Consider the following 25,094-nt stretch of genomic DNA (forward strand, 5'->3'; position numbering starts at 1 on the left):
AACAAAGTATGTCACAAGTTTCCTGACTCCTTCTAAACAGGGCACAACAGCTAATGAATCTGAAAACTGTACCTAGCATATTATGATAAACTTGAATAGTAGACTTAACAACCCTCATTTAAAAAGACCAGAAAGATACTCCTTTAGGATGAAAAGGGAGATGTGATGACTTCGAAAGTGAAGATAATTCTAGAATTCTATAATACTTTGGTTTGATTTATCTGTTAACATATGTAGAGATACTCCTTTAGGATGAAAAGGTAGATATGATGACTTCTAAAATGATAATTCTACAATTCTATAATACTCTGGATTAATTTATCTGTCAACATAGGTAGAGACAGGATGATAATCAAGTTCATTTACCTTGGAATTTATCAGGCACCACCAGGCACTATACTAAGTACTAGGGATAGAAACACAAATTTCACACTGCCCTCAAGGAAAAGCTTGAAATGGCAGACATTTAGCCTGAATAAAATCATGAAGGGAAAAGTCACACAAATCAAAAGGCAACTGATCTAAACTCTTCAAAAATGGAAACTCTCATGAAAAACATAAGCAAACTGTTCCTGATTTAAAGGGACCAGTGACACAACTAAATGCTTTACATGATCTTTAACTTCAAAGGAGAGATATGGAGAAGGGGCCAAGAGTTCAAAGGGCATTATTAGGCAACAGGAAAAACACGATATTAAATTTCTGGAGAGTGATAATGATGTTGTGGTTATTGCGATTTCCCTGTTCTTAGAGGATGCATATTGCTACATTTAGGAGTTAAGACATGATGATTACAACTTAGCAAAAAGTTGCTTTTTTTTTTTTTGAGATGGATTCTCACTCTGGTCACCCAGGCTGGAGTGCAATGTTGTGATCTCAGCTCACTGCCACCTCTGCCTCCCAGGCTCAAGCAATTCTGCTGCCTCAGCCTCCCAAGTAGGTCAAATTACAGGCGCTTGCCACCATGCCTGGCTAATTCTTTGCATTTTTAGTAAAGATGGGTTTTCACTACATTGGCCAGGCTGGTTGTGAACTACTGACCTCAGGTGATCCACCTGCCTCAGCCTCCCAAAGTGCTGCGATTACAGGCATGAGCCACTGCACCCAGCTAAAAAGACATTTTATATAAAGCAATAATATGCATATATCTTTTTCTTGAACATATTTAAATTTATGTACATGAAAAAGAGAAATAAGACAAACGTAGCAAAATGCTAAAACTGGTGAAGCCATGGGTGTTCTTTTACCTTTTACGTAGGTTTCTTATTTGGGGTTTATTTTTTGTTTTTTTGGGAGACAGGGTCTTGCTCTATTTACCAGGCTGGAGTGCCATGGCATGATCACAACTAACTGCAGCCTTAACTTCCTAGGCTCAAGCAGTCCTCCCACAACAGCCTCAAGTAGTCAGAATCACAGGCACATGTCACATGCCCAGCTAAGTTTATGATTTTTAGTAGAAACAAGGTCTTGCTATGTTGCCCAGGGTGGTCTCAAACTCTTGAGCTCAAGGGATCCTTTTCCACTTTGACCTCCCAAAGTGCTGGGATTACAGGTGTCAGCCACTGTGCCCAGCCCCAAATTTTTAAGATAGCTAGATAAAAAGCAAGACATCACTATGAATAAATCCAATCTAAATACAAATTAAATAATAAATTTATTAAAAATACAAATAGCCCTAAAGTTAAACAGCTCAATAGCAAAAGATAAAATAAAATACAGTACTACCTGTAAAGCTAAAATTTATTAGCTATTGTGAACTGAAAGTCAAATAACCACTAAAAACTTCATCTTAACCTAGGATGGATATAAGTAAATCATAAATCCTTAAAACAGATTTTATTCCTTAAAACAGAAGTGTTAATTTGATCTTAATCCTACAAAACATACATTTCAACGAGCTGAAACTAAAATAAATAGAATTTAGTAAGTGGATTTTATATGTGTGTGTGTATTTTTTTTTTTGAGACAGGGTCTTGCTGTGACACCCAGGCTGCAGCACAGTGTTGCAGTATCGGCTCACTGCAACCTCCACCTCCCAGGGCTCAAGTGATTCTCATGTTTCAGCCTCCAGAATAGCTGGGATTACAGGCGTGAGCCACCAGACCTGGTTAATTTTTGTATTAAAAATTAACTACTCTCTTTTAGAAGAGATGGGGTTTCACCACATTGGCCAGGCTGGTCTTGAACGCCTGACCTCAACTGATCTGCCTGCCTCAACCTCCCAAAGCGCTTAGATAACAGGCGTAAGTAAACACAACTTTGTGTGTGTGGTGTCTGTGTGTAGACAGACACCTGGTTAATTAGCTTGCCAAAGTTAACTGTTAATTGTGCCAATAAGTCCTAAAATTTAGGAAGGATTACTTCTGGATACTCACATCACTAAGACAAAGAATGACTTTAGAGCTAAGCGCTGTGGAATATGATTAATATATATTTGTTGACATTGCTGCACTAACTTGGTGGGTCTTATTCATAAAGATTTTTCCCCAATTCTTATGAGAAGTATTATTTGAATATGACAGTATTCAGTGTTTACTGAAAGTCCTATATTTGATAAGACCATTTAAAATTTATCCTCATGTGATTCTCTTTTGTAATTATAAAACAAAGATATGCTCATTCTAAAATTTCAAGGGCTGATTTTTCTCTCCTTCTGAGGTAAGAACTTAACATTTTATAATATATCTCCCATACTTTTCTCGATGAATATCAAACTAAACACACTAAACAAGACTACTTAGCCTTGTTAATAATTTCAACATATATATAAATGTGATATAGCACATTAACAAAATAAAGGGAAAAAATCTCTCAATGACTACAGAGAAAGCATTTGACAAAATTCTACGTCCTTTCATAATAAACTCTCAACAAATCAGGTATAAATGCAAAGCACCTCAACACCATAAAGGCCATATGTGACAAACCCACAGCTCACATCATATTTAACAATGAAACGTTGAAAGCTAGCCAGGTGCTGTGGCTCACACCTGTAATCCCAGCACTTTGGGAGGCCGAGGCGGGCGAATCATGAGGTCAAGAGATCAAGACCATCCTGGCCAACATGGTGAAACCCCATCTCCATTAAAAAAAAAAAAATGGTTGAAAGCTTTTCCTCTAAAATCTGGGACAAGGCAAGGATGCCTATTCCCGCCACTTCTTTTCAATGTTGTACTTAAGTTCTACCTAGAGAAAGAAATAAAAGGATTCCAAATTTGAATAGGAGAAACTGGATTGTCCCTATTTGCAGACAACAGAATGTTATATATATAAAACCCTAAAGACTCCAACAAACTGTTAGAATAAATTCAGTAAAGTTGCAAAATACAAAATCAACATACGAAAATCAGTTGCATTTTTATATACTAACAACAAACTATATGAAAAGGATATTAAGAAAACAATCCCATTTATAATAGCTACCGAAAAAATAAAATACTTAGAAATAAATTTAACAAAGAGGTAAAAGACATACCCACTCAAAACTATAGAACATTTGATGAAAAAAAAATTGAAGCAGGACAATAAATGGAAATATATCCTTTGTTCATGGACTTGAAAATCAATATTGTAAAATGTCCACACTACCCAAAGTGGTCTACAGATTCAACCCAATCCCTATCAAAATTCCAATGATATTTTTCACAGAAAAAAAAAAAAAATCCTACGATTCATATGGAGCCACAAAAGACTGAATATCCAAAGTAATGGTGAACAAAAAGAACTAAACTGCAGGCATCACACCTGACTTCAAAATATGCTATGAAGCAATCGTAATCAAAGCAACATAGTAAGGACAGGAAAACAGACACAGACCAATGGAAAAGAATAGAAAGCCCAAAAATAAATCCATGCATTTTGTCAATTTTTGACAAAGGTGCCAGGAATACACAATGGGTAAAGGGCAGTCTCCTCAATAAAGTGTGTTAGGACAACTGGACACCCACATGCAGAAGAATGAAATTAAACCCTTATCTTATACCATATAGAAAATCAACTCAAAACAGATAAAGACTTAACTATAACACCTGAAACTATAAAACTACTAGAAGAAAATATAGAAGAAAAGCTCCATGACATTCTAAAGCTTGGCAATGGCTTGAGCAATGATTTTTTAAAAATATGACCCCCAAAACATGGGCAAAAAAAGCAAAAACAGACAAATGGGATCACATCACACAAAACAGCTCCTGTACAGCCAAAGAAGAAATAGCCTATGGAGTGGGAGAAAATGTTTGCAAGCTATACATCTGATAAGGTGTTAGTATTCAAAATATAAGGAACTCAAAAATCTCAATAACAAAAAAACAAGTAGCCTGATTTAAAAATTGGCAAGTGACCTGAATAGGTAGTTCTCAACAGAAGACACAAATGACCAACAGATATATAAAAAATGTTCAACATCATTAATCATCAGGGAAATGCAAATTAAATCTACAGTGAGATAGGATCTCACATCTGTTAGAATGAGTAAAAAAGACAAAAGGCAAGTGCTGATGAGGATATGGAGAAAAGAGAATGCTTGCACAAAGTTGCTGGGGATGTAAATTAGTATAGCCATTATGGAAAACAGTTTGGGGGTGCCTCAAAAAAATGAGAACTACCACAAGATCCAGCAATCCCACTACTGAATATATAAAGGGAATAAAATAAGTATGTTGAAGAAATATTTATAATCCCATGTTTATTTTAGCACTATTCACAATAACCAAGATAAGAAATCAACCTGTGTCCATCAACGGATGAATGAATAAAAAAATTTTTTTACATGATGGAGTACTATTCAGCCTTTAAAAAGAAGAAAACTCTGTTAATTTGCAATAACATAGGGAAACCTGGAGGGTATTATGTTAAGTAAAACAGGCTAGGGACAGAAAAAAAAAATACCACATAAGCTCACTTACAAACGGAATTTTGCAGAGGCAAAATATCACGGTGGTTACCAGGGGCTGGGGATGGGGAAGCAGGGATGGAGGATTGGAATATGTTGTTCAAAGGATATAAAATTTCAATTTGACAGGAGAAATGAGTACAAGAGATCTATCCTGCAACATGATGACCACAATTAAAAATGCAAATGAAAAACCCTTACATTTACTCTCCACATGCTTTAAGCTATCATGAATTTTATATGTACATAAAAGAATTCCAAGCCAAGGTTGTAACATTTAATTTTACTGTATTTGATACAAAACGGGTTGCAAAACGTTTAAAGTGGGGCAAATGTCTTTAAATAAAACAAACGTATTCTTAGATGAGTTTAGTATTAATACATTAGATTTAACTTATTTTTATATTTTTACTTTTGGAAAACACAATAGAAATTTTAGTAATGAAACATGTTCCCAAATATAGAAAATTATGGGCAAAAAAACCTTACCATTCTTGCTGACATCCAGTTCCCTGAGATTAATAAGGTTCGCAATGGATGCTGGTAACGTTGTTAAATCATTGTCTGGCAAACTCAGTTTGTGTAAAGACTGACAGTTAAAAAGTTGCTATTGGAAAAAGGGAAGAAAGAATGTCAATTATATATATATATATATACATATATATATATATATATATCTCCTTAAATATTTAATGTACTTTTATACACATTAATAAAATTAGCCATATTAAAACTGAGTGAGTTATAACATCTACACTAATACCAGGAAAGATGTCTCATTATTCTGATTATGCTATTATGGATATGAATACAACTGAACCATTCAGATTAATTTATATCTTCATACTTCTACCTTAAGTAAAACCCACTTAGTGAGAGTAAGTATATGGCTATATCCTCTGTTGAGTTAGTAACAAAAAAAGTGGCTATTAAATGTGATAAACTCTGGAGTTGGTTTCAAGCAACCTTATTCTGAAATGAAAGCCCTATTTGAGAAGAGTATTCTTCTAAAAATGTTAAAGTATTAGCAATGATAAGACAAAAATGATTCAGTTATTTGCACTGTTACAGCAAGACTTTCTCTTTTCAACAAAACTCCTAAACCAAGACTCTACTGGCGGTGATTAGAGAAGGAGACCAATTTTGGTCTTCCATATTCTCTAGAACTGGCTAAGGAAGATAAATTGCCTGCTGAAAAACAACATATAAGGAAGAACAGTAAATTACCCTACCACAACCTAGGTTTCTAGTTCATAAACATATGACCAACAACCGTTAATTTTTATCCAAAGCCATATAAAAATTTCTCTATAAGATAACCCTTAGGATAGCAGTGGCTTTCAAAATGTGCTTACTACTTGACCACCAGAAAAAAGCTTGTTGCACACAGTATGTATACACACACAAATCTAAAATATTTTCATGAAACAATGGCTATATATAACACACTCTATTTCCTATTTTTTATAATTAAGGTTGTAAGAGTAGCTATAAGATATCCATTAAATTTGAATTTCATATAAACAACAAATAATTTTTTAGTACAAGTATATCCCACAATTACAGGGACACACTTAAATCATATGGGACATACTGACACCAACAAATTATTCCTTGTTTATGTGAAAATTCTAACTTATCTAAGTGTCCTATAGTTCCTAATTCTCATAGTCCAAATTTATAGTCCTTTTTTCCAAAATGCTGCCCACACATACTAAATTGATTTGAGCTACCAATGGGTCCCCATCCATAGTTTCCAAAACAGTGCTGTTTCAATGGCAAAAGATCTTAACAATTAAAGCAAATTAATTGGTATAGGATAATGAGAGGGGAAATTATTTTAGGATAATGAGAGACTGGGATTTAAGAAGAAAAAGTACGCTGAAACAAGTTTAGTTTAAAAAAAAAAAAAAAAGGTGATAACTGGAGAACGTGTTTTAGGGCAACAAACCAACTTTCTCCTTCCAGTTGTTATGTTACTAGACTTCAGAAATCTAAGTCCTTCAGAATCTTTCCAAACAAATTGTAAATGGAGGAAAACATAATCTGTATGAATTCGAACAAGCTATTTAATGATAAAATTATAATATGGTAACTAAAAGGGCAATTACTCTCAATTATAACAATGAACATTAATGTCTTATGAAAACTAGAAAAAGAAAGCATTAATTTCAATTATTGGTCTAGTTAGAACTACTGACTCCAGAAATTATTTAGTCTCATTATTTACCTTAATGAATACAACTAAGATTAAATACAAAATTTTAAGTTATTTGTGCAAGTACTAAAGCAATTAGCTTAAAGAAATATGTTTAAAAATCAACTTTAAAAAATTTTAATTGTGTGGCATACTTTAAGATAAAATTAAACCAAAAAATTCAGATACCACAAATATATTGGCAACTTTATAGCAATATTAGGAATACCATATTTCTAGGTATAAAAATATCCAAAGGTACTTCTTGAAAGAAGTATTAGCATACCTTTGGAAGCTCTTCAATCTGATTAGCATCTAAATAGAGCTCCTCCAAGGTTTTTTCAAAATTAAAAATCTCTTTGGGAACTTGTTCCAAGCTGCAATGAGAATAATCAAGAGTAGTGACAGTCTCCTCTTCCCCTCGTAGACAGCGACATGGCACCAACCGCACAAACAAACTTCGTTTTGTAGTCATTTTTAGACACTGTAATATTCAAATAAAAAGAAATTTAAAACATACATCTTCCAATGGTTTTTCACAAATCATTGCAATCTATCACAGTTCATATGTCACAGATGAACACTTCTCCTGCCACTATACAAGCACAATGGAACCCATTTAACATTGCTTTAATATCCGCATTCACATCTACTGGATTTCAAATTAAACTCAAGCTCTTTAGTACTTCACAAAACAATCCATGAAGTAGCCATTTACATGCTTCTTCAAAAACCATGCTTTGCGCATGCTTCTTAGTTCTCAATAAGAAAAACTCTTAATACGACAAGACTTTTACTTAATTTTACTTAATTTCTGGCTCTAAAAGTTCTGTTGTGTCTTCCTTAAGGACTTGATTAGGTGTAGTTTTGAGTAGGAAGTAGGAATGTAAAGATATTTTCAGGTCTTCCTAACCAGCCATCAGGATCAATCATCCTATAACTTTCCTATGAAAAGTCAAAGTTTCCACATGGAAATTCTCGCCTACCCCAAGTATATTTTGTTTCAATTAAATATTAGTCATATTGTTTTTCTAAAGAACTTATATGTCTCAAATGTGCTTATGGTAACACACTGGTGCATAAACTTGCTTAAATAAAGATTTCAAATTAATTGAGGGAAAGGCCAATTTTGAATCAGTGAACATAGGTTAATTCTAACTAGGCTAAGATTATATTAGCAAAGTAAGTTTATTTGCACAAGTATTAAAGCAATTCACTTGAAGAAACACAAGTTTAAAAATAGACTTTTAAAAATCTGAATTGTGCAGCATACTCTAAGATAAAATTAAACCAAAAAATTCACACAAATATACTGGCAACTTTATAGCAGTATTAGAAATAAATAAAAATGATAATTAGTGTTATCAATTCTTTCTATGTAAAACGATCCATTCTTGCTGTTGACAGAAGATGCTATTAGAGTATTAGATTATCTCTAGCCAGGACCAAGACTAGGTTAAGACAGTCAGGCCTCAGGCACAAAATATAAGGAGGTATCAAAAACTTCAGTAATCAAGGTAAGTACAATATCTCAACATAATGCTTTAAAAATACAGATTACTTAAAAAGAATCCATGTATAAACAAAATATCCAATGTTAAAATATAGACAGGATCTGATATTAGTGATTTTTTCCTTTTGCCTCAGGCTGTTAACAGGGATCTGGCAAGGCACTGCTTCTAACTCTTTTACTTCATATTATATATTTTTAAAGTGACAATGAGTAAGATATGTATTTCCCTTGCAATATTTTTAAAAATTTGACTATTCTAGGCCTGGCACAGTGGCTCATGCCTGTAATCCTAACACTGTGGGAGGCCAAGGCAGGTGGATCACTTGAGGTCAGGAGTTCAAAACCAGCCTGGCCAACATGGTGAAACCCCAACTCTACTAAAAATAAAAAAAATTGGCTGGGTGTGGCGGTGCATGCCTGTAATCTCAGCTACTTGGGAGGCTGAGCAGGATAATTGCTTGAACCTGGGAGGGAGAGGTTGCAAGGAGTTGAGATTGTGCCACTGCACTCCAGCCTGGGCGACACAGCCAGACTGTCTAAGGAAAAAAAAAAGTTTTTTGACTATAATTACTCAATCACTCTATACCAGGCACTGTGCAAAGTTCTCTAGATAAACTATAGGCAGACTCTCACTTTATCGTCACAACAACTTTTCTAAGATATGTACTGTTATCTGCATTTTTCCGTAAAGAAACTGAGTCTGTGCTCTTCTATACTGCTTCTTGATATGTAATAATATATACTTGAAGGAAGTTGCTTAAAACAATTCAAGTATCAGTAAATCTTCACTACATGCTTCTCCTTCAGAATTTACAAAAAGAAACTAAGATGTCAAACATTAAATGCTTCCATCTAAAATCTTTGTCAACAAATAACTATTCAGAAAAGTTTATTATTAACAATTTATGTTTTTAAGGCATGTTTTACCAGTAAGAATAAACAGTTCACCTAATAATTAGATTTTAATTGCCAAAAGAGAATTTAGATTTTACTTGTGTGCTTATGAGATCATTTAAAAAATTCCAAAACTGAACACAAAATTTTTTGTTCTAGACATTTTAAGAATACACTGATAATGAGTTAGGAGGACACTTAAGAATGGGAAAGAATTCTATCTGCTATGTCCAGTATGGTAGCCACTAGACACATTAGGCTAGTTAAACTTAACATTAAAAGCCAAATCAAATAAAATTAAAAACTCCTTATCAGTCACACATTTTAAATGCTTAATAGCCACTGGACAATAGTGGGGTCCAAACATATAAAAATAACATAAAGATGTAGGGCACTAGGCTGGGTGCAGTGACTCACACCTGTAATTCCAGCACTTTGGGAGGCCAAGGTGGGTGGATCACAAGGTCAGGAGATAGAGACCATCCTGGCCAACACAGTGAAACCCCATCTCTACTAAAAATGCAAAAATTAGCTGTGCGTGGTGGTGCGTGCCTGTAGTCCCAGCTACTCAGGAGGTTGAGGCAGGAGAATCGCTTGAATCCAGGAGGTGGAGGTTGCAGTGAACCGCCTGAGCTGCTGCACTCGAACCTGGCAACAGAGTGAGACTCTGTCTCAAAAAAAAATATGTAGGGCACTTGAGGTATAAGGCAATTTATAGGGTCAAGTAATTATTGATGGAGATAAAATAATTTCCAAGTTTTTTCCTGTGGAGCTAATTACGTTGCAGACAGACAAACAGAAATTATAGAACTTCTCTGAAAGGAGAACGAATTCAGAAAAGGAAGATTAGATGTTTGGTTTTAGGAATCTGCACAGAGTTTACATTTCAAAGGAAAACTTTTTATAAATAGGAAACTATAAAAAAAGCAGTTTAGACCTCAGATCAAATTCAGTGGGCCTGGTACCAATATAAAAATGAACCCCAAATCTATATAAGACTGCAAATGGAAGTGGTATAGACTAAAAACTGCTGACTGATAAGAAAGGATAAGAACCTTAATTCTTGAGGGCAGAGGAGGAAAGTAACATATGAAAGGGAAGTAAATGAGTAACAGTACCCAAAGACTAATTCTCCTTTACACAATAATACAAGGAAGTAATCAAAAAGGAAGAAAGCCCCGCCTGATCAGAACTGAACTGATCAACATGGGAACTGTTAATTAGAATTTCAGGTATGTCATAAGGAAGAGCCACTTTTTTTTTTTTTTTTTTATTCTCATGGTTCACTGATGCCTTTTATTTTGAGCACAAAACCACTGGTGATCTTGCCTGTGGCCACCCCGGAGATGACCCTGGAGGTTCATATTGCTCCAGACACTTGGTGGAAAGCGAGGTGAGAAAAACAACGATTTGGGCCAATTACATGACTGCAAAGCTAGGGCTGCCAAGAGGGCTCCAGGGAGCTTGGCTTCTGTAGAAGTTCTAAGCAAGCAGTGTGAACTCCATGGTGGTGGGCGAGGGGAGCTAACTAGCAGGGACCCCTGCAAGTGTTGGTTGGGGGGGCCTGGAGCTGCCCGAGCTGACAAGAGGGGAGGAGTCTAATTAGCCAACAGGCGACTGAAGGGCTGGCCTGCCCACTGCTTACTTGGCCAGGGGGTTTCTGAATTTCCTGCCAGCAAACTTGGCCTTGCTGCCCAGCTCCTCTTCAATTCTGAGGAGCTGGTTGTACTTGGCCAAGCGCTTAGATCGGCAAGGGGCACCAGTTTTGATCTGGCCAGTGCACAGCCCCACCACCAGGTTGGTGATGAAGGTATCTTCAGTCTCCCCAGAACGATGAGACACCATGACGCCCCAACTATTGGCCTGGGCCAACTTGCACGCCTGCAGGGACTCGGTCACGGAGCCGATCTGGTTCACTTTGAGCAGCAGGCAGTTGCAGGACTTCTCATTTGCAGCCTTGGCAATCCTTTTCGGGTTGGTCACTGTGAGATCATCCCCCACCACCTGGATTCCTGCACTGGCTGTGAACTTCTGTCATGCTCCCCAGTCATCCTGGTCAAAGGGATCTTCGATAGACACCACTGGGTAGTCCTTGATGAAGGACTTGTACAGGTCGGCCAGCTGGTCAGGTGAGATGTACCTGCTGGGATCATCAGGAGACTTGAAGTCCGGTCATACTTCCCAGACCTGTAGAACTCGGAGGCTGCCACATCCATGCCGATGACCACTTTATCGGTGTAGCCAGCTTTCCCAATTGCAGTCTTCAGCAGCTCCAGGCCTTCTTTATTCTCTAGGATGTTGGGAGCAAACCCGCCTTCATCGCACATTAGTGGCATCTTTCCCGTATTTCTCCTTGATGACGTTCTTCAGGTTGTGGTAAACCTCCACTCCGATGCGCATGGCTTCCCTGAAGTTTGCGGCACCCACTGGGAGGATCATGAACTCCTGCATGGCCAGCTTGTTACCAGCATGGGAACCGCCATTGATGACGTTGAATGCCGGCACTGGTAGGATGACTTCGGAGTTGCCAGCCAAGTCGGCGATGTGGCGGTACAGAGGGACCCCCTTCTCAACAGCACCGGCTTTGCAGACAGCGAGGGACACCCCCAGAATGGCATTTGCACCAAACTTAAGATTTATTTTCTGTTCCATCCATCTCGATCATCAATTTGTCAATCTTCTCTTGTTCTGTGACATTCAGTGTCTTGCTAACCAGGGCAGGCGCAATAGTTTTATTGATGTGCTCAACAGCCTTTGAGACACCCTTCCCCATATAGCGAGTCTTATCATTGTCCCGGAGCTCTAGGGCCTCATAGATACCAGTTGAAGCACCACTAGGCACAGCAGCTCTGAAGAGACCTTTTGCGGTGAAGAGATCAACCTCGACAGTGGGATTCCCATGAGAGTCAAAGATCTCCCTGGCATGGATCTTGAGAATAGATATGGTGGATTTCTAACCTCCGGGTCTTGTCGCCTAGGAGAGAAGCGGAGAGTGCTGCAGACACCGAGATGAGCATTAAGCAGAAGACGTCTGCATGCTGCGGGTCCTCACAGCTTCTCAAGGAAGAGCCACTTTATAAATCAGAAGTAACACTGTAGACCTTAAGAGTCTTCTAATCAGAATGGAGAAGAAAGTATTGACCCAGAAAATGAGCACAGTAATAAGCTTTTTAAAAAAAAAAAAAAGGCCGGGCACAGTGACTCAGGGCCTTTAGGAGGCCCAGGTGGGCGGATCATGAGGTCAGGAGATCGAGACCATCCTGGCTAACAGGGTTAAACACCGTCTCTACTAAAAATACAAAAAATTTGCCAGGCATGGTGGCATGCGCCTGTAGTCCCAGCTACTCGAGAGGCTGAGGCAGGAGAATCACTTGAACCCAGGAGGCGGGGGTTGCAGTGAGCCAAGATTTCGCCACTGGACTCCAGCCTGGGTGACAGAGAGAGACTCCATCTCAAAAACAAACAAACAAAACAAACAACAACAAAAAACAGGGTCACACTCTTGTCCACGCTGGAGTGCAAAGGTGCGATCTTGGCTCACTGCTCCCTCAACCTCCCAGGCTCAAGGGATCTTCCCACTTCAACCTCCAGAGGCCACCACTATGCCACCAGCCACCATGGCCAGCTACTTTTTGTAATTTCTGCAGAGATGGGAATTTCACCATTTTGGCCAGGTTGGTCTTGACCTCCTGGACTCAAGTGATCCTCTCACATTGATCTCCCAAAGTGCTGGGATTACAGGCATGTGTCCCTGCAACTGGCTTCTGAAAACTTTCTACCAAAAGAAATCAAAGTTACTTACCAATGGGTTGAATTTATCTCCCTGATGTTTCTTAATTGAGCCAACATTCTGTGGAAAGCAAAAAGAGAACCAAAATTAACAATAAAAATGGATCTTTATAACTTTAAGAAACATCTCTTTTAATTTCTAATTTATATAAAAGTTAAACTTCTCAAAAATTTAAATTTGTAAACTGAAAATACTTAAGACCAAATAGTCAAACCAAAATAGTAGCCTCTTAAAACACACACACACAAGTGTATGCACACACATACACAAATTTCCTAGCTTCTAAATAAATGATTAGCTTTTTTTTTTTTTTAAGAGACTGGTTCTCACTCTATCACGTAGGCTGGAGTCCAGTGGCACAGACATGGCTCACTGCAGCCTCAAACTCCTGGACTCAATCAATCCTCCCACCTCAGCCTCCTAAGTAGCCTCCTAAGTAGTACAGGTGCATACCACTATAACAGTGAACCCCAAGTTTCTCTTCAAAGAATTAGTATGTGTGTTCAGCTCTCTTATTCTTTAATTCTCTATTTTAAAGTTTAACTTCCTTGTAATTCCAGTAAACAACCTTCTCCACTGGTTCTAATCAGTAGTTCATATCTGTTCCCCTTGCCCCGGGCTCCATCCTGACTCATCCCAGCCATCTGCTCCTGTCACCTTCTTTGACCTAGGTCACCCCTGGCTACTTGCTCTGATTCGTCCATAACCATCCTTCACCAACACACCCACCCAGCCACTCCAGCTTGGATCCCTGCTCTTTTTAAAATAGCCAATTGGAATTAGTCTAGCTTGTGCAGTCTAACCCTAGCCAATAGGGAAACAACACAGCAGTAGGGGAAAACACCTCCCCTACCTCCCTTACCCCTTTTCAGGCATAAGTACCCTTTCCCTCCTTGTCCAAGCGTGTGGCTACCATTGCTCCATCCATACATCCATATGCCGCACCCTTCTATAGAAGTAAACTGCCTTGCTAAGAGGATTTATATTGGAGTGCTATTTCTTTCTCTCTCTTTTTTTTTTAGATGGAGTTTCGCTCTTGTTGCCCAGGCTGGAGTGCAATGGCACGATCTGGGCTCACCACAACCTATGCCTCCCAGGTTCAAGCAATTCTCCTGCCTCATCCTCCCAAGTAGCTGGGATTGTAGGCATGTGCTGCCACACCCGGCTATATTTTTTTTTTTTCATTTTTTAGTATAGATAGAGTTTCTCCATGTTGGTCAGGCTGGTCTTGAACTCCTGACCTCAGGCGATCCGCCCGACTTGGCCTCCCAAAGTGTTAGGATTATGGGCATGAGCCACCACACTCAGCCTTCCGAGTGCTGTTTCTTTTACGGCATCAAAATTTTACTTATAACACCACCCCACCTTGCTAATTTTAAAACTTTTTGTAGAGATAGGGTCTCACTATGTTGGCTATGCTGGTCTTTAACTCCTGCACTTAAGCAATTCTCCCACCTCAATCTCCCAAAGTGCTGGGATTACAAACATGAGCCACTGCACCTAGCCAAATGGCTATCTTTATAGTGAACAGTCTTCATACATTTATAAACTATTGAGAGCCCTCATTATATAAACACTCTCTCACCTACCATTAAAATGCCATTAATTTGAACTTACTGAGAAATAAATAATTTTCCATGCAAATAAACTTGAATGGCCAATTATATTTTGGTAATTTTTCATAGTTCTATGTGGCAGACACTGTTAATGATGCTTATAGGACTTATTTTCCCTTCTAAGACTTTTTTTTTTTTTTGAGTCGTATCACTCTGTTGCCCGGACTGAAGTGCAGTAGTACAATCTCAGCTCACCGAAACCTCTGCTTCCTGGGTTCAAGCAATTCTCCTGCCTCAGCCTCCCAAGTAGCTGGGATTACAGGTGTATGCCACAACACCTGGCTAATTTTTTTTTTGTATTTTTAGTAGAGACGGGGTTTTGTCATGTTGGCTGGGCTGGTCTCAAACTAAGCTCAAGCGATCCACCTGCCTTGGTCTCCCAAAGTGCTGGGATTACAGGTGTGAGCCACTATGCCTTTTTTTTTTTTTTTGGAGACAGGGTCTTGGTCTGCTGCCCAGGCTGGAATGCAGTGCCAAAATCATGGCTCACTTCAGCCTCGACCTCCTGGGATCAAACGATCCTCCTGCCTTAGCCTTCTGAGGGGCTGGGACCATAAGTGTGCACCCAAACCACACTCAGCTACCTTTTTTTTTTAGAGACAGGGTCTCACCATGCTGCCCAAGCTGGTCTCAAACGCCTGAGCTCAATAAATTCTCCCACCCACCTCAGCCTCCCAAAGTGCTGGGTTTACAGGTGTGACCTGGCTTTTCCTTTTAAGACTCTGGATTATTCAGGGCAGTAAGGGGCCCAGCTCAATTACTACTTTTGAGCTTCCCGTGCCTGGAGGGATCAATAAGAAATGGATAACACAGTGAATATCAAAGACTTATATTCTGAAGTCTGCTTTGGGGGTGAAATGGGGATTAATCCTGGGAAAACATTTGCTTTCCTGATAAATCAGAGCAAATATATCTGATACCACCACTCTCTCATTTTTCTAGCCTTGCATCTGTACACAGTGTCTAATACTGCAACAAGCAACCTATTACTGTAAGTCAACAAGCATGAGGATTAATAAATCAGCCAATAAATAAGACTAACAGAAGAAAAAGACAAAACAAGCTGTGGTCTCAAATAGCACTGCTGCAGCTGAATTAATGCTAACTATTCCCTGCTTCTGGATTTCCTGGTATGTGGGAAAACTAATTCCCTATTTGCTTAAACTATTGTTATGTTTTCTGTTCTTGCAGCCAACACGTTCCAAAGTAAGACAGCCTAAAATATGAAACAATAGTCTTAATAAAAAGTGTATACATAATAATCTTTTTCTTAAAAACTCTGAGTGATATTCATTTATATGTTTCAAAATTACAGAACTAACCTAAATACATCAAACTCTTTGTCGCTATGCCAAATGGTATAGGACTAAGTTGTTTAACATTCTCTTAAGAATTCTACATATTCTGCATGCCACAAAAAAAGTTCTGTGTACAGCAAGCAAAGTTGGCCACCAAATCTTCTGTCACTCCTATATACTCCCAGATATGACAGTCTGGTAGAACGAAGCTGCCAGTAAACTGAAATGGAAGAAGACCATGGTAGGAGCAGGGCAGAGAGAAAAAGAGATGCTTATATTCAAAAACTTTAGTTTGAAATACTTGAAAGGTATGTGAGTAGGACACTGTGTAAGCAGCTGGATACAGGCATTCAGAGATGTGGGAAGAGATCCAAGCTGAGGATATAAATTTAAAAGTCATCTGCTTATAGATGATATTTAAAGCAATGAAATTAGATGAGATCATCAAGGCATGAGGGCAGACAAAAAAGAGAATAGGTTCAATGGTTGAGCCCCAAAACATTATAAAATTAAGGGTTAGAAAGAAGAGAGAGGACCAGCAAAGGAAACTGAAGAGAAGCAGTCAAGTGAGGCAAAAGAAACACCTCCCTCCCGAGAAAAAAAAAAAAGGCTGCTATTCTAAAGGCCAAGTGGAAAAAATGTTTTAGGAGGAAAAAGTTACAAACTCTGTTAATAAGGACTTAGTATGGCCACTGTGTATGAACATAAAAGTGACTAGTTATCTTGACAAGATCACCTCTAGTGGTGGGGCAAAACACTATTTGGAGGAAATTCAAGAAAGAACAGAAGAACTAGAATAGACAACTCAGGTAGTTTTGCTAATTAAACATTGGAAAAATAAAGTAGTTGCTAGTGCCAAATATGCATGAAAAGATACAACAGTGGATTTGTAGGCAGATAGAAATAATTTAGTAGAGAAAAAGAAGAGCTCATGGATATTTTCATAAGTAGGATCTGGGCAACCATTCATAGACTGCCCTAGTAAATCCTGCCATCAATTTAAAAAGCTGCTCATGAGGAAGAAAATAAAACAAAACTTGGCTGTAATTATAAGTAGCTAGTTAATATTCACTCATTATTTTTGAAAAATATAGATACTATTATCCTCTCCCTAGAAATGCTGATTTAGTAAATTAGATACAGTATAAAACTCAAAAGTCTTTGTCTTAAAATGTCATGTGATTCCTTTTTCCAACACAGTTTCAATAATAATCAATGCATGGTCAATCTTATTTCATCCATATTATAGCCACTATCATTTAGCTCTCCCCATCCTCTACTGGAGATTATTTTGAAAAAAGTCTCAGTTTGAGAATTACTATAAAAATTGAGAAGTAAAATCACTATAAATGTTTTTTTTTTTTAATACAGAACATTTTCTATTTACCTAAAGAGATCACAAGATATACCTGGCTATATTTTTTTCAGTGAGCAATAAAGTTTAATTAACCAGTACTATGAGGTCACCTTCATGGACTAGCATCCTTTCTGTGAGCTGAAGAGCTGAACAAGCAGAAGTATAGGCCAAAACCATCTCTTCATGCTCCCCACTGTGCAGATGGACTCACTGAGGCTCCAGCGTACACTGCTTGCTCAGCACTTTATCTATTTTGGGTCAAAGTGTCAGCAGAACTGATAGCCACAGGGCATCCAAGTCCACGCCAGACCCTGCTCCCTCTGCAACCATCTCTTAAACCAAGCCTGATGATGGTGAGTTTCCAATCACGGGCTGCACTGAGAGTGTCAGAGGCCTGGCTGGGCACGCAGCCTGGTTGGTGTGGAGTGAAGGGGATTTGAGAATGACATCTATAAATGTCAATCAGATAAAATTGGTTGACAGTTGTGTTCAAATCTTCTATATTCTAACCAATTTATGGCTTTTTCTGTAAGTTACCAAAAAGTATAGGCATCTCTTAACTATAGTTGTAAATTTGTCTGTTCTTTTGTCTATTTTTATTTCATGTAGGAGGTCCATTATAAAGTCAATAGATATTTTTTAGGGCTCATATCTTCTTGGTAAATATATCCTTTTAACATTATGAGGGCTTTTTTTCCTGCTAGTAATCCCTGTCTTTTAATATTTTGTCTGATGTCACTATAGCCATAAAAGCTTTTTTTGATTAGTGTTAATATGATACATATTTCCATCTATTACTTTTAACCAAATGTCTTTACATTTCAAGTATCCACTTGTAGAAAGCATAATATTGGATCTTTTTAGAAATCGAATGTGATAATTTCTATGTTTTAATGGTGGGCTTAGATCTTTCATATTTTATGTAATTATTGCTATGACAGAACTTGAAACTATACATTATTTTCCTTTTTTTTTTTTTTTGAGAGAGAGTCTTGCTCTGTAGCAAGGCTGGAGTACAGTGGTGTGATCTCAGCTCACCGCTACCTCTGCCTCCCAAGTTCAAACAATTCCCCAGCCTTAGCCTCTCAAGTAGCTGGGATTACAGGCATGTGCCACCATACCTGGCTAATTTTTTGTTATTTTAGTAGAGACAGTGTTTCACTATGTTAGCCAGAATGGTCTCAATCTCCTGACCTAGTAATCTGCCCGCCTCAGCCTCCGTATGTGCTGTGATTACAGGCATAAGCCACCATACCCAGTCTTTTTTTTTTTTTAAGACGGAGTCTTGCTCTGTTACCAGGCTGGAGTGTGGCGGCACGATCTTGGCTCACTGCAACCTCCACTTGTTGGGTTCAAGTGATTCTCCTGCCTCAGCCTTCTGAGTAGCTGAGACTATAGGCGCCCAACACCACACCTGGCTAAGTTTTGTATTTTTGTTGGGACAGGGTTTTCCCACATTGGCCAGGCTGGTCTCGAACTCCTGACCTCAAGTGATCCCCCTGCCTCGGCCTCCCAAAGGGCTGGGATTACAGGTGTGAGCCATTGTGCCCAGCCTCAACATTATTTATTTTCTATTTTTCTTTGTCCCCCTTTTCTTACCTTCTAATATAGTTTTCCTTTCGAAAATTCCACTTTATCTCCTTTTATAGATTTTAGCTATCCTACTTTTTTTGGTTGCTCTAGAATTTACAATATGCATTCTTCATTCATCATAGCCCATTTTCATATATTATACCATTTCATATATAATCTAAGTACTGTAAAAGAGTATGTGTATATTTACTTCCATCTTTTGTGCTCTCATACTACAAATTATATAATACATTGTTATTGTTTGCTTTGTGCTATCCACTGTCACTTATATAAATTTAAAAACTGGAAAGTAAACTTTCATATTTATTCACACATTTACCATCTCCTTCCATCTTTGTTTCTTATCATAAATCTGTGCCATTAAGGCTATTTGATCCATTTTTTAATTTAAGATACTCTATTTTTCAGTTCCAGAATATGCATTTGGTTTCTTAAATTTCCATTATTCTCCTGAAATACTCAATCCCCCACATATTATCCTGCCAATTGCCTTAATGTTCTTGTCTCCTCATTCCAATAACTGGGTCATCTATAAGCCTATACATTCACCCTTTTCCATGTCTTTGTATGTTTCATTGTTTTTATAATATTCTAGACACTATAAAGTAACAGTCAAAAATTCAGTATAATTTTTGGTTCATTTGGTTTTGAGTTTTCTTTTTTTTGAGACAGGGTCTCAGTTACCCAGGCTGGAGTGCAGCGGCACAGTCTTAGCTCACTGCAGCCTCAACCTCCCAGGCTTAAGCAATCCCCAACCTCAGTCTCCCAAATAGCTGGGACAATAGGCTTGTACCACCACACTAAGCAATTTTCTAATTTTGTATGAAGACAGAGTTCCACTATGTTCCCTAGGCTAGTCTTGAACTCCTGGATAAAGCAATTCTCCTGCTTCCACCTCTCAAAGTGCTAGAATTATAGACAAAAACCACCATGCCCAACTATAAGATTGTTTTAAGTGTTATTTCCCAGGGAATGTAAGGTCCTTCTACTTCTCTCAGGATAACTGGTTGGTAATTCATATTTCTAGTAAAGTCCATTTGAGTTGCGACTGGCAGCAGCTTTAATCAGACTGAATTCATACGCAATCAGCCCAACCCACAACCCCTATCACCACCCACAGCCACCTTTTCAACCTTGTCAAATCTGAGGTAATAGAAGCTTGGGTTGCAGTTCCAAATACTTTTGGTTCAGTTTACCTTCAGATTCAAGTCCAACAGGGTCCCAAATTTCAAGCACTCCTTGAATTTGCAGGACTACATGATTTCTCTATGCTTTTCAATCCTCTCCTCTCCTTCAACTTCTTGGAAAAACGTAACAGGGGAAGATAGGTCAAAGTATCATGCTTAATTATTTGATTTCTGCCTTTGAGACTCTGTCAAGAGTCCCACATCTTCTCTAAAGCCCATAAAGTCATTCAAGGATCCTAATTCTTAAATGCCTTTATCCTATCCCTTCAATGTCTTCCCATATTATCTGCCTCTACCGACACCGGGCACCTGCTCCGAGGCAGGGAAACTACCACATTCACCTACACAGAACTCTTTGTTATCTCTGAAATTCAGATCATTAAGGCTTCCTTGAGTCAACCAATTTTTGCTAGCCCTATTTTTAAAAGTATAGGTCAAGGTAGAAGAAGAATCTGTGGAATTCTCTTCCATCTCAGTGTAGGAGGACTGACATAATTTAGGAAAGAGAGCCTCAATTTTTTTTCAACAGAAAGACGTATTCATTCCACAATTAGAAATATGACTACAAATGCAAACATCTCAGACAGAATTAACTCTGAAAGACTGACATTAGACCATTCTATAATCTGAAGGAAGAGGTGAAAGAGAATGAGGGGAAAAAAAACAGCTCAATATGACTCATAACAATACTTGGAAAAGGTGAAACTGCAGAAAATAAAGAATGGAAGTCTGGGTAAATTTCACCTGTTCCTAGCATAGAGTTGACGTGGCTATTTTCAACAAATAGGTCAATAAAAGCTGTGCAAAAAGACATTTGTGACAATATGGATCACAAATATGTATATTCACAATTCTATTGCTTAATATGACGGCAATTAAATCATGGCATTGTTTCAAACCTAGAAATAGCTTTCTCATATAATCTTTCTTTTCTGTGTATGAGACAGTCTCATTCTGTCAACCAGGCTGGAGTACAGCAGCATGATCTCGGCCTCATGCAACCTCGGCCTCCCAGGTTCAAGCAATTCTCATGCTTCAGCCTCCAGAGTAGTGGGGATTACAAATCTGTGCCACTACATGCAGCTAATTTTTTTATTTTTAGTAGAGATGGCATTTCACCATGTTGGCCAGGATGGTCTCAAACACCTGGCCTCAGGTAATTCAAGCACCTCAGCTTCCCGAAGTGCTGGGATTACTGGTGTGAGCCACTGTGACCAGCCTCTTACACAGACTTGACTGGATTCTAAACTCTTTCCCCATAAAACGAAATCCTGTAGCAGTGGCTTGGCTCGCTGAGACCTCTGCCTCCTGGGTTCAAGTGATTCTCCTGCCTCAGCCTCCCGAGTAGCTAGGACTATGTCCAGCTAATTTTTGTATTTTTAGTAGAGACGGGGTTTCACCATGTTGGCCAGGATGGTCTCGATCTCCTGACCTCATGATCCACCTGCTTCGGCCTCCCAAAGAAATGGGATTACAGGTGTGAGCCACTGTGCCTGGCCAACTGTTCTTAAAATGTCTAAATTCAAGATATAATCTGGCCACAAGCAGTGGCTCACACCTGTAATCCCAGCACTTTGGGAGGCCAAGGTGGGCAGATCACTTGAGGCTGGGAGTTCAAGACCAGCCTGGCCAACATAGTGAAACCCCATTTCTACTAAAAATGCAAAAATTAGCCAGGCGTTGGTGGCGGGCACTTGTAAATTCAGCAATTCGGGAGACTGAGGCAAGAGAATCACTTGAACCTGGGGGGCACAGGTTGCGGTGAGCTGAGATTGCACCACTGCACTACAGCCTAGGTGACAAAGCAAAACTTCATCTTGAAAAAATAAAATAAAATAAAATAAAATAACATGGCTGAGTGTGGTGGCTCATGCCTGTAATCCCAGCACTTTGGGAGGCTGAGGTAGGCAGATGACTTGAGGTCAGGAGTTCAAGACCAGCCTGGCCAACATGGTGAAATCCTACATCTACTAATAATACAAAAATCAGCTGAGCATCATGACACATGTCTGTAATCCCAGCTACTCAAGAGGCTGAGGCAGCAGAATCACTTGAACCTAGGAGGCAAAGGTTGCAGTGAGCCAAGATCGCGCCACTGCACTCCAGCCTGGGCGACAGAGCAAGACTCTGTCTCAAAATTAATTAACGAATTAATTAATTCAACAGATAACCTAGATTCACATCTGCCCCTTGCTTTCTTAGCAGCATCACTTCCCCTTACAAGTTTTCTTCATTTCACTTCCAAGACACCACACATCCTCCTAGTTTTGTTCCTGCATCACTAGTCAAACCTGTTTCCTTTGCTAGTTGCTCCTCTTTATGCCAACCTCTTAACACATTCCTAATGATACAAAGAACATAGATCTTGACGTTCTTTTCTATATATACTCACATCTTTGGTGATCATCCCATTTCAATTCCTAAACTCTTATCTACCTTTTAAATACTAAGTACTCTAATGACTGCTGTCTTAGTTTGGGTTCTCCCAAAAGCAATGGCTGAGGTAAGAACCTGAGTAAAAGCAGTTTGTCTAGAGAACGACCTAAGGGAGCAGAAAGAATAAGACAGGAATGGAAGAAAAGCCAATACAAAGTATCATCCCTAAAGACAACAGGGGATCAATCTACTTAAATCTCTCAAGAGATGGTTTCTCAAAATTATCTCCAGACAGGATGAGAGGTGAGCTTTTTATCCATCCAGTAAGATACAGGAGCAGCACCGCGTCTATAGGCATTACCTCTGCCTCACTACCAATCTATGCTTGCTTTCTAATCTTGTTGGTCTCCCACAGAAAAGAAATCACTGGGGCCAAAAAATGAAGAGTGTGTTTGCAGCACGAAGCTCAGCCTGAGGCGAGTGTAAGCTTTCATGGTACTATTTCCTGCAGGAGGGGTTAAAAAATCAGAGGTGAGCCAAGAGAACTGTGATACAGGACACTAGAAATGCCTGCTACACTGAAGCCTGGACCACTCTCCTAAACCTCATACTTGTATATCCAACTGCCCATTCAGTATCTCTATTCAATGAAGGGATTTAAAGAAAAAAGCAGGAATTAATTATTTAGAAAAGAAAAACAGCAAAAATGATGATTAAATCCATCATTCTGTTCTGTTTTTGGTGGAAGTAGAAAAACATAAAGAACAGACAATTTCCCAGCAGATTTAAAGAAATAAAACATACGAGTAGTAATCAGAATGGTAATTTAACAACACAGATAAAAAGTATTTTTAGGCCAGGTGCAGTAGGTCACATCTATAATCCCAGCATTTTGGGAGGCTGAGGTGGGAGGATCACTTGAGGCCAGGAGTTAGAGACCAGCCTGCACAACACAGTGACACCTCATCTCTACAAAAAAATTACAAAATTAGCTGGGCATGGTGACAATGTGCCTATTGTCCCAGCTGCTCAGGAGGATCACATGAATCCAAGATTTTGAGGCTATCAGGCTACAGTAAGCTATGATTATGCCACTGCACTCCAGACTGGGTGACTGGGCGAGGCCCTGCCTCAAAAACAAACAAACAAAAAGTATTTTTTAAAAATAAAAAATTACTAAGCTCAAATAGCGATGTGCTTTATATTATATGACTTTATATAAATTATAAAAATTTTCTCAAGAAATGGAAAATCATAGATGAAATCATGGGTGAAATTTGCCAAAGTTACTTCTGTAAAAGACAACATGAATCCAGTGCTTGCAAACTTTCAGGGGGTGAAATCTGATCACGAGGTTCCAGGTTCACAAGAAAGAAGGAACATTTCGAAATCAGTATAACTCTGATACCAACACCTCTCAAAGTTAGTATGAAGCAATCATTTAGTTGCTTCTATGTAATTTAGGATTTTTTGAAGTATTTTTGAATCTAGATTTAACATTTAGATTCAAGAACAAAAATGTTATATTTAAAGAATATTTCAAAAAATCCTAAATTATACAGAAGCAACTCAAATGCAACAGTAACAGTAAAACATGACTAAGGAGAATTGATTCTAGGAATGCCAAGGTGAATATACATGCGAAAAATCTACTGACAATACATCATCAAACAATAAGACAAAAGGGGAATACCAAAAGGGCATCTAAATAAAATTCAACATCTGCTCTTGACAAAATTCTTGGTATATTAGAAACACTGTTTTTCCTCATTAAGAAACTAACTATCAGTGTCCAGAATAAAACAAACACTAGAGATATTCCTATTAAAATAAAAAATATTAGCACTACCAATAAAGTAAAAAGACAAACCACAGAATGGGATAAAATATCTATAAATCGTGTATTTGATAATGAACTGTTAGCCAGAATAAAGAACTCTTACAACTAAACAAAAAAACAAAAAAACTTAAAAATGGGCAAAGGGTCTGAAAGGCATTTCTCCAAAGATTAAACAGATGCCACAAAAAGCCCATAAAGTTGCTAATATCATTAGTCATTTGGGCAATACAAGTCAAAACTACAATGATATGCCATTTTACACACACTAGGATGGCTATAATCAAGATAGGCAATAACAAACTGGGAGGATGTGGAGAAATTGGAACTTCAAAAACAGCTAATGGGAATGCAAAATGGTGTGGTCACTTTGAAAAATAGGTTGGCAGTTCCTCCAAAAAGTTAAACACAATTACCATATGATACAATTTCACTCCCAGGTATCCAAAGGGATTGAAAACACATGTTCTCAGAAAAGTTTGTAACTAACGTTCATAGCAGCCTTATTCAGTAACCAAAAAGTAAAAACAACTTTTTTTTAATGT

General features: G+C 38.3%; 1 protein-coding gene, 1 long non-coding RNA gene and 1 pseudogene across 19 annotated transcripts in view; 1 reads left to right on the plus strand and 2 right to left on the minus strand.

The window, feature by feature from the left end:
- Nucleotides 1-25,094, minus strand: part of ERBIN (erbb2 interacting protein) — a 139,576-nt gene that overhangs the window by 70,585 nt on the left and 43,897 nt on the right. For all 18 annotated transcript variants that reach the window (XM_078365427.1, XM_078365426.1, XM_078365425.1 and 15 more), the window contains exons 2-4: nucleotides 13,298-13,345; nucleotides 7,375-7,572; nucleotides 5,381-5,498 (exon numbers count right to left, since the gene is read on the minus strand). In XM_078365427.1, the coding sequence (XP_078221553.1) occupies nucleotides 5,381-5,498; nucleotides 7,375-7,563 (307 nt within the window). In that variant the 5' untranslated portion in view covers nucleotides 7,564-7,572; nucleotides 13,298-13,345. The remainder of the gene's footprint in view (nucleotides 1-5,380; nucleotides 5,499-7,374; nucleotides 7,573-13,297; nucleotides 13,346-25,094) is intronic.
- LOC144581451 (uncharacterized) lies at nucleotides 10,761-16,031 on the plus strand. Its single transcript, XR_013532295.1, has 2 exons — nucleotides 10,761-10,888; nucleotides 15,844-16,031. It is a non-coding gene; the product is annotated as an uncharacterized LOC144581451 (long non-coding RNA).
- Nucleotides 11,009-12,377, minus strand: LOC118151679 (alpha-enolase pseudogene; annotated as a pseudogene).

This window comes from Callithrix jacchus, chromosome 2 (assembly GCF_049354715.1).
Source record: "Callithrix jacchus isolate 240 chromosome 2, calJac240_pri, whole genome shotgun sequence".
In the NCBI taxonomy this organism is placed as follows: Eukaryota; Metazoa; Chordata; class Mammalia; order Primates; family Cebidae; genus Callithrix; species Callithrix jacchus.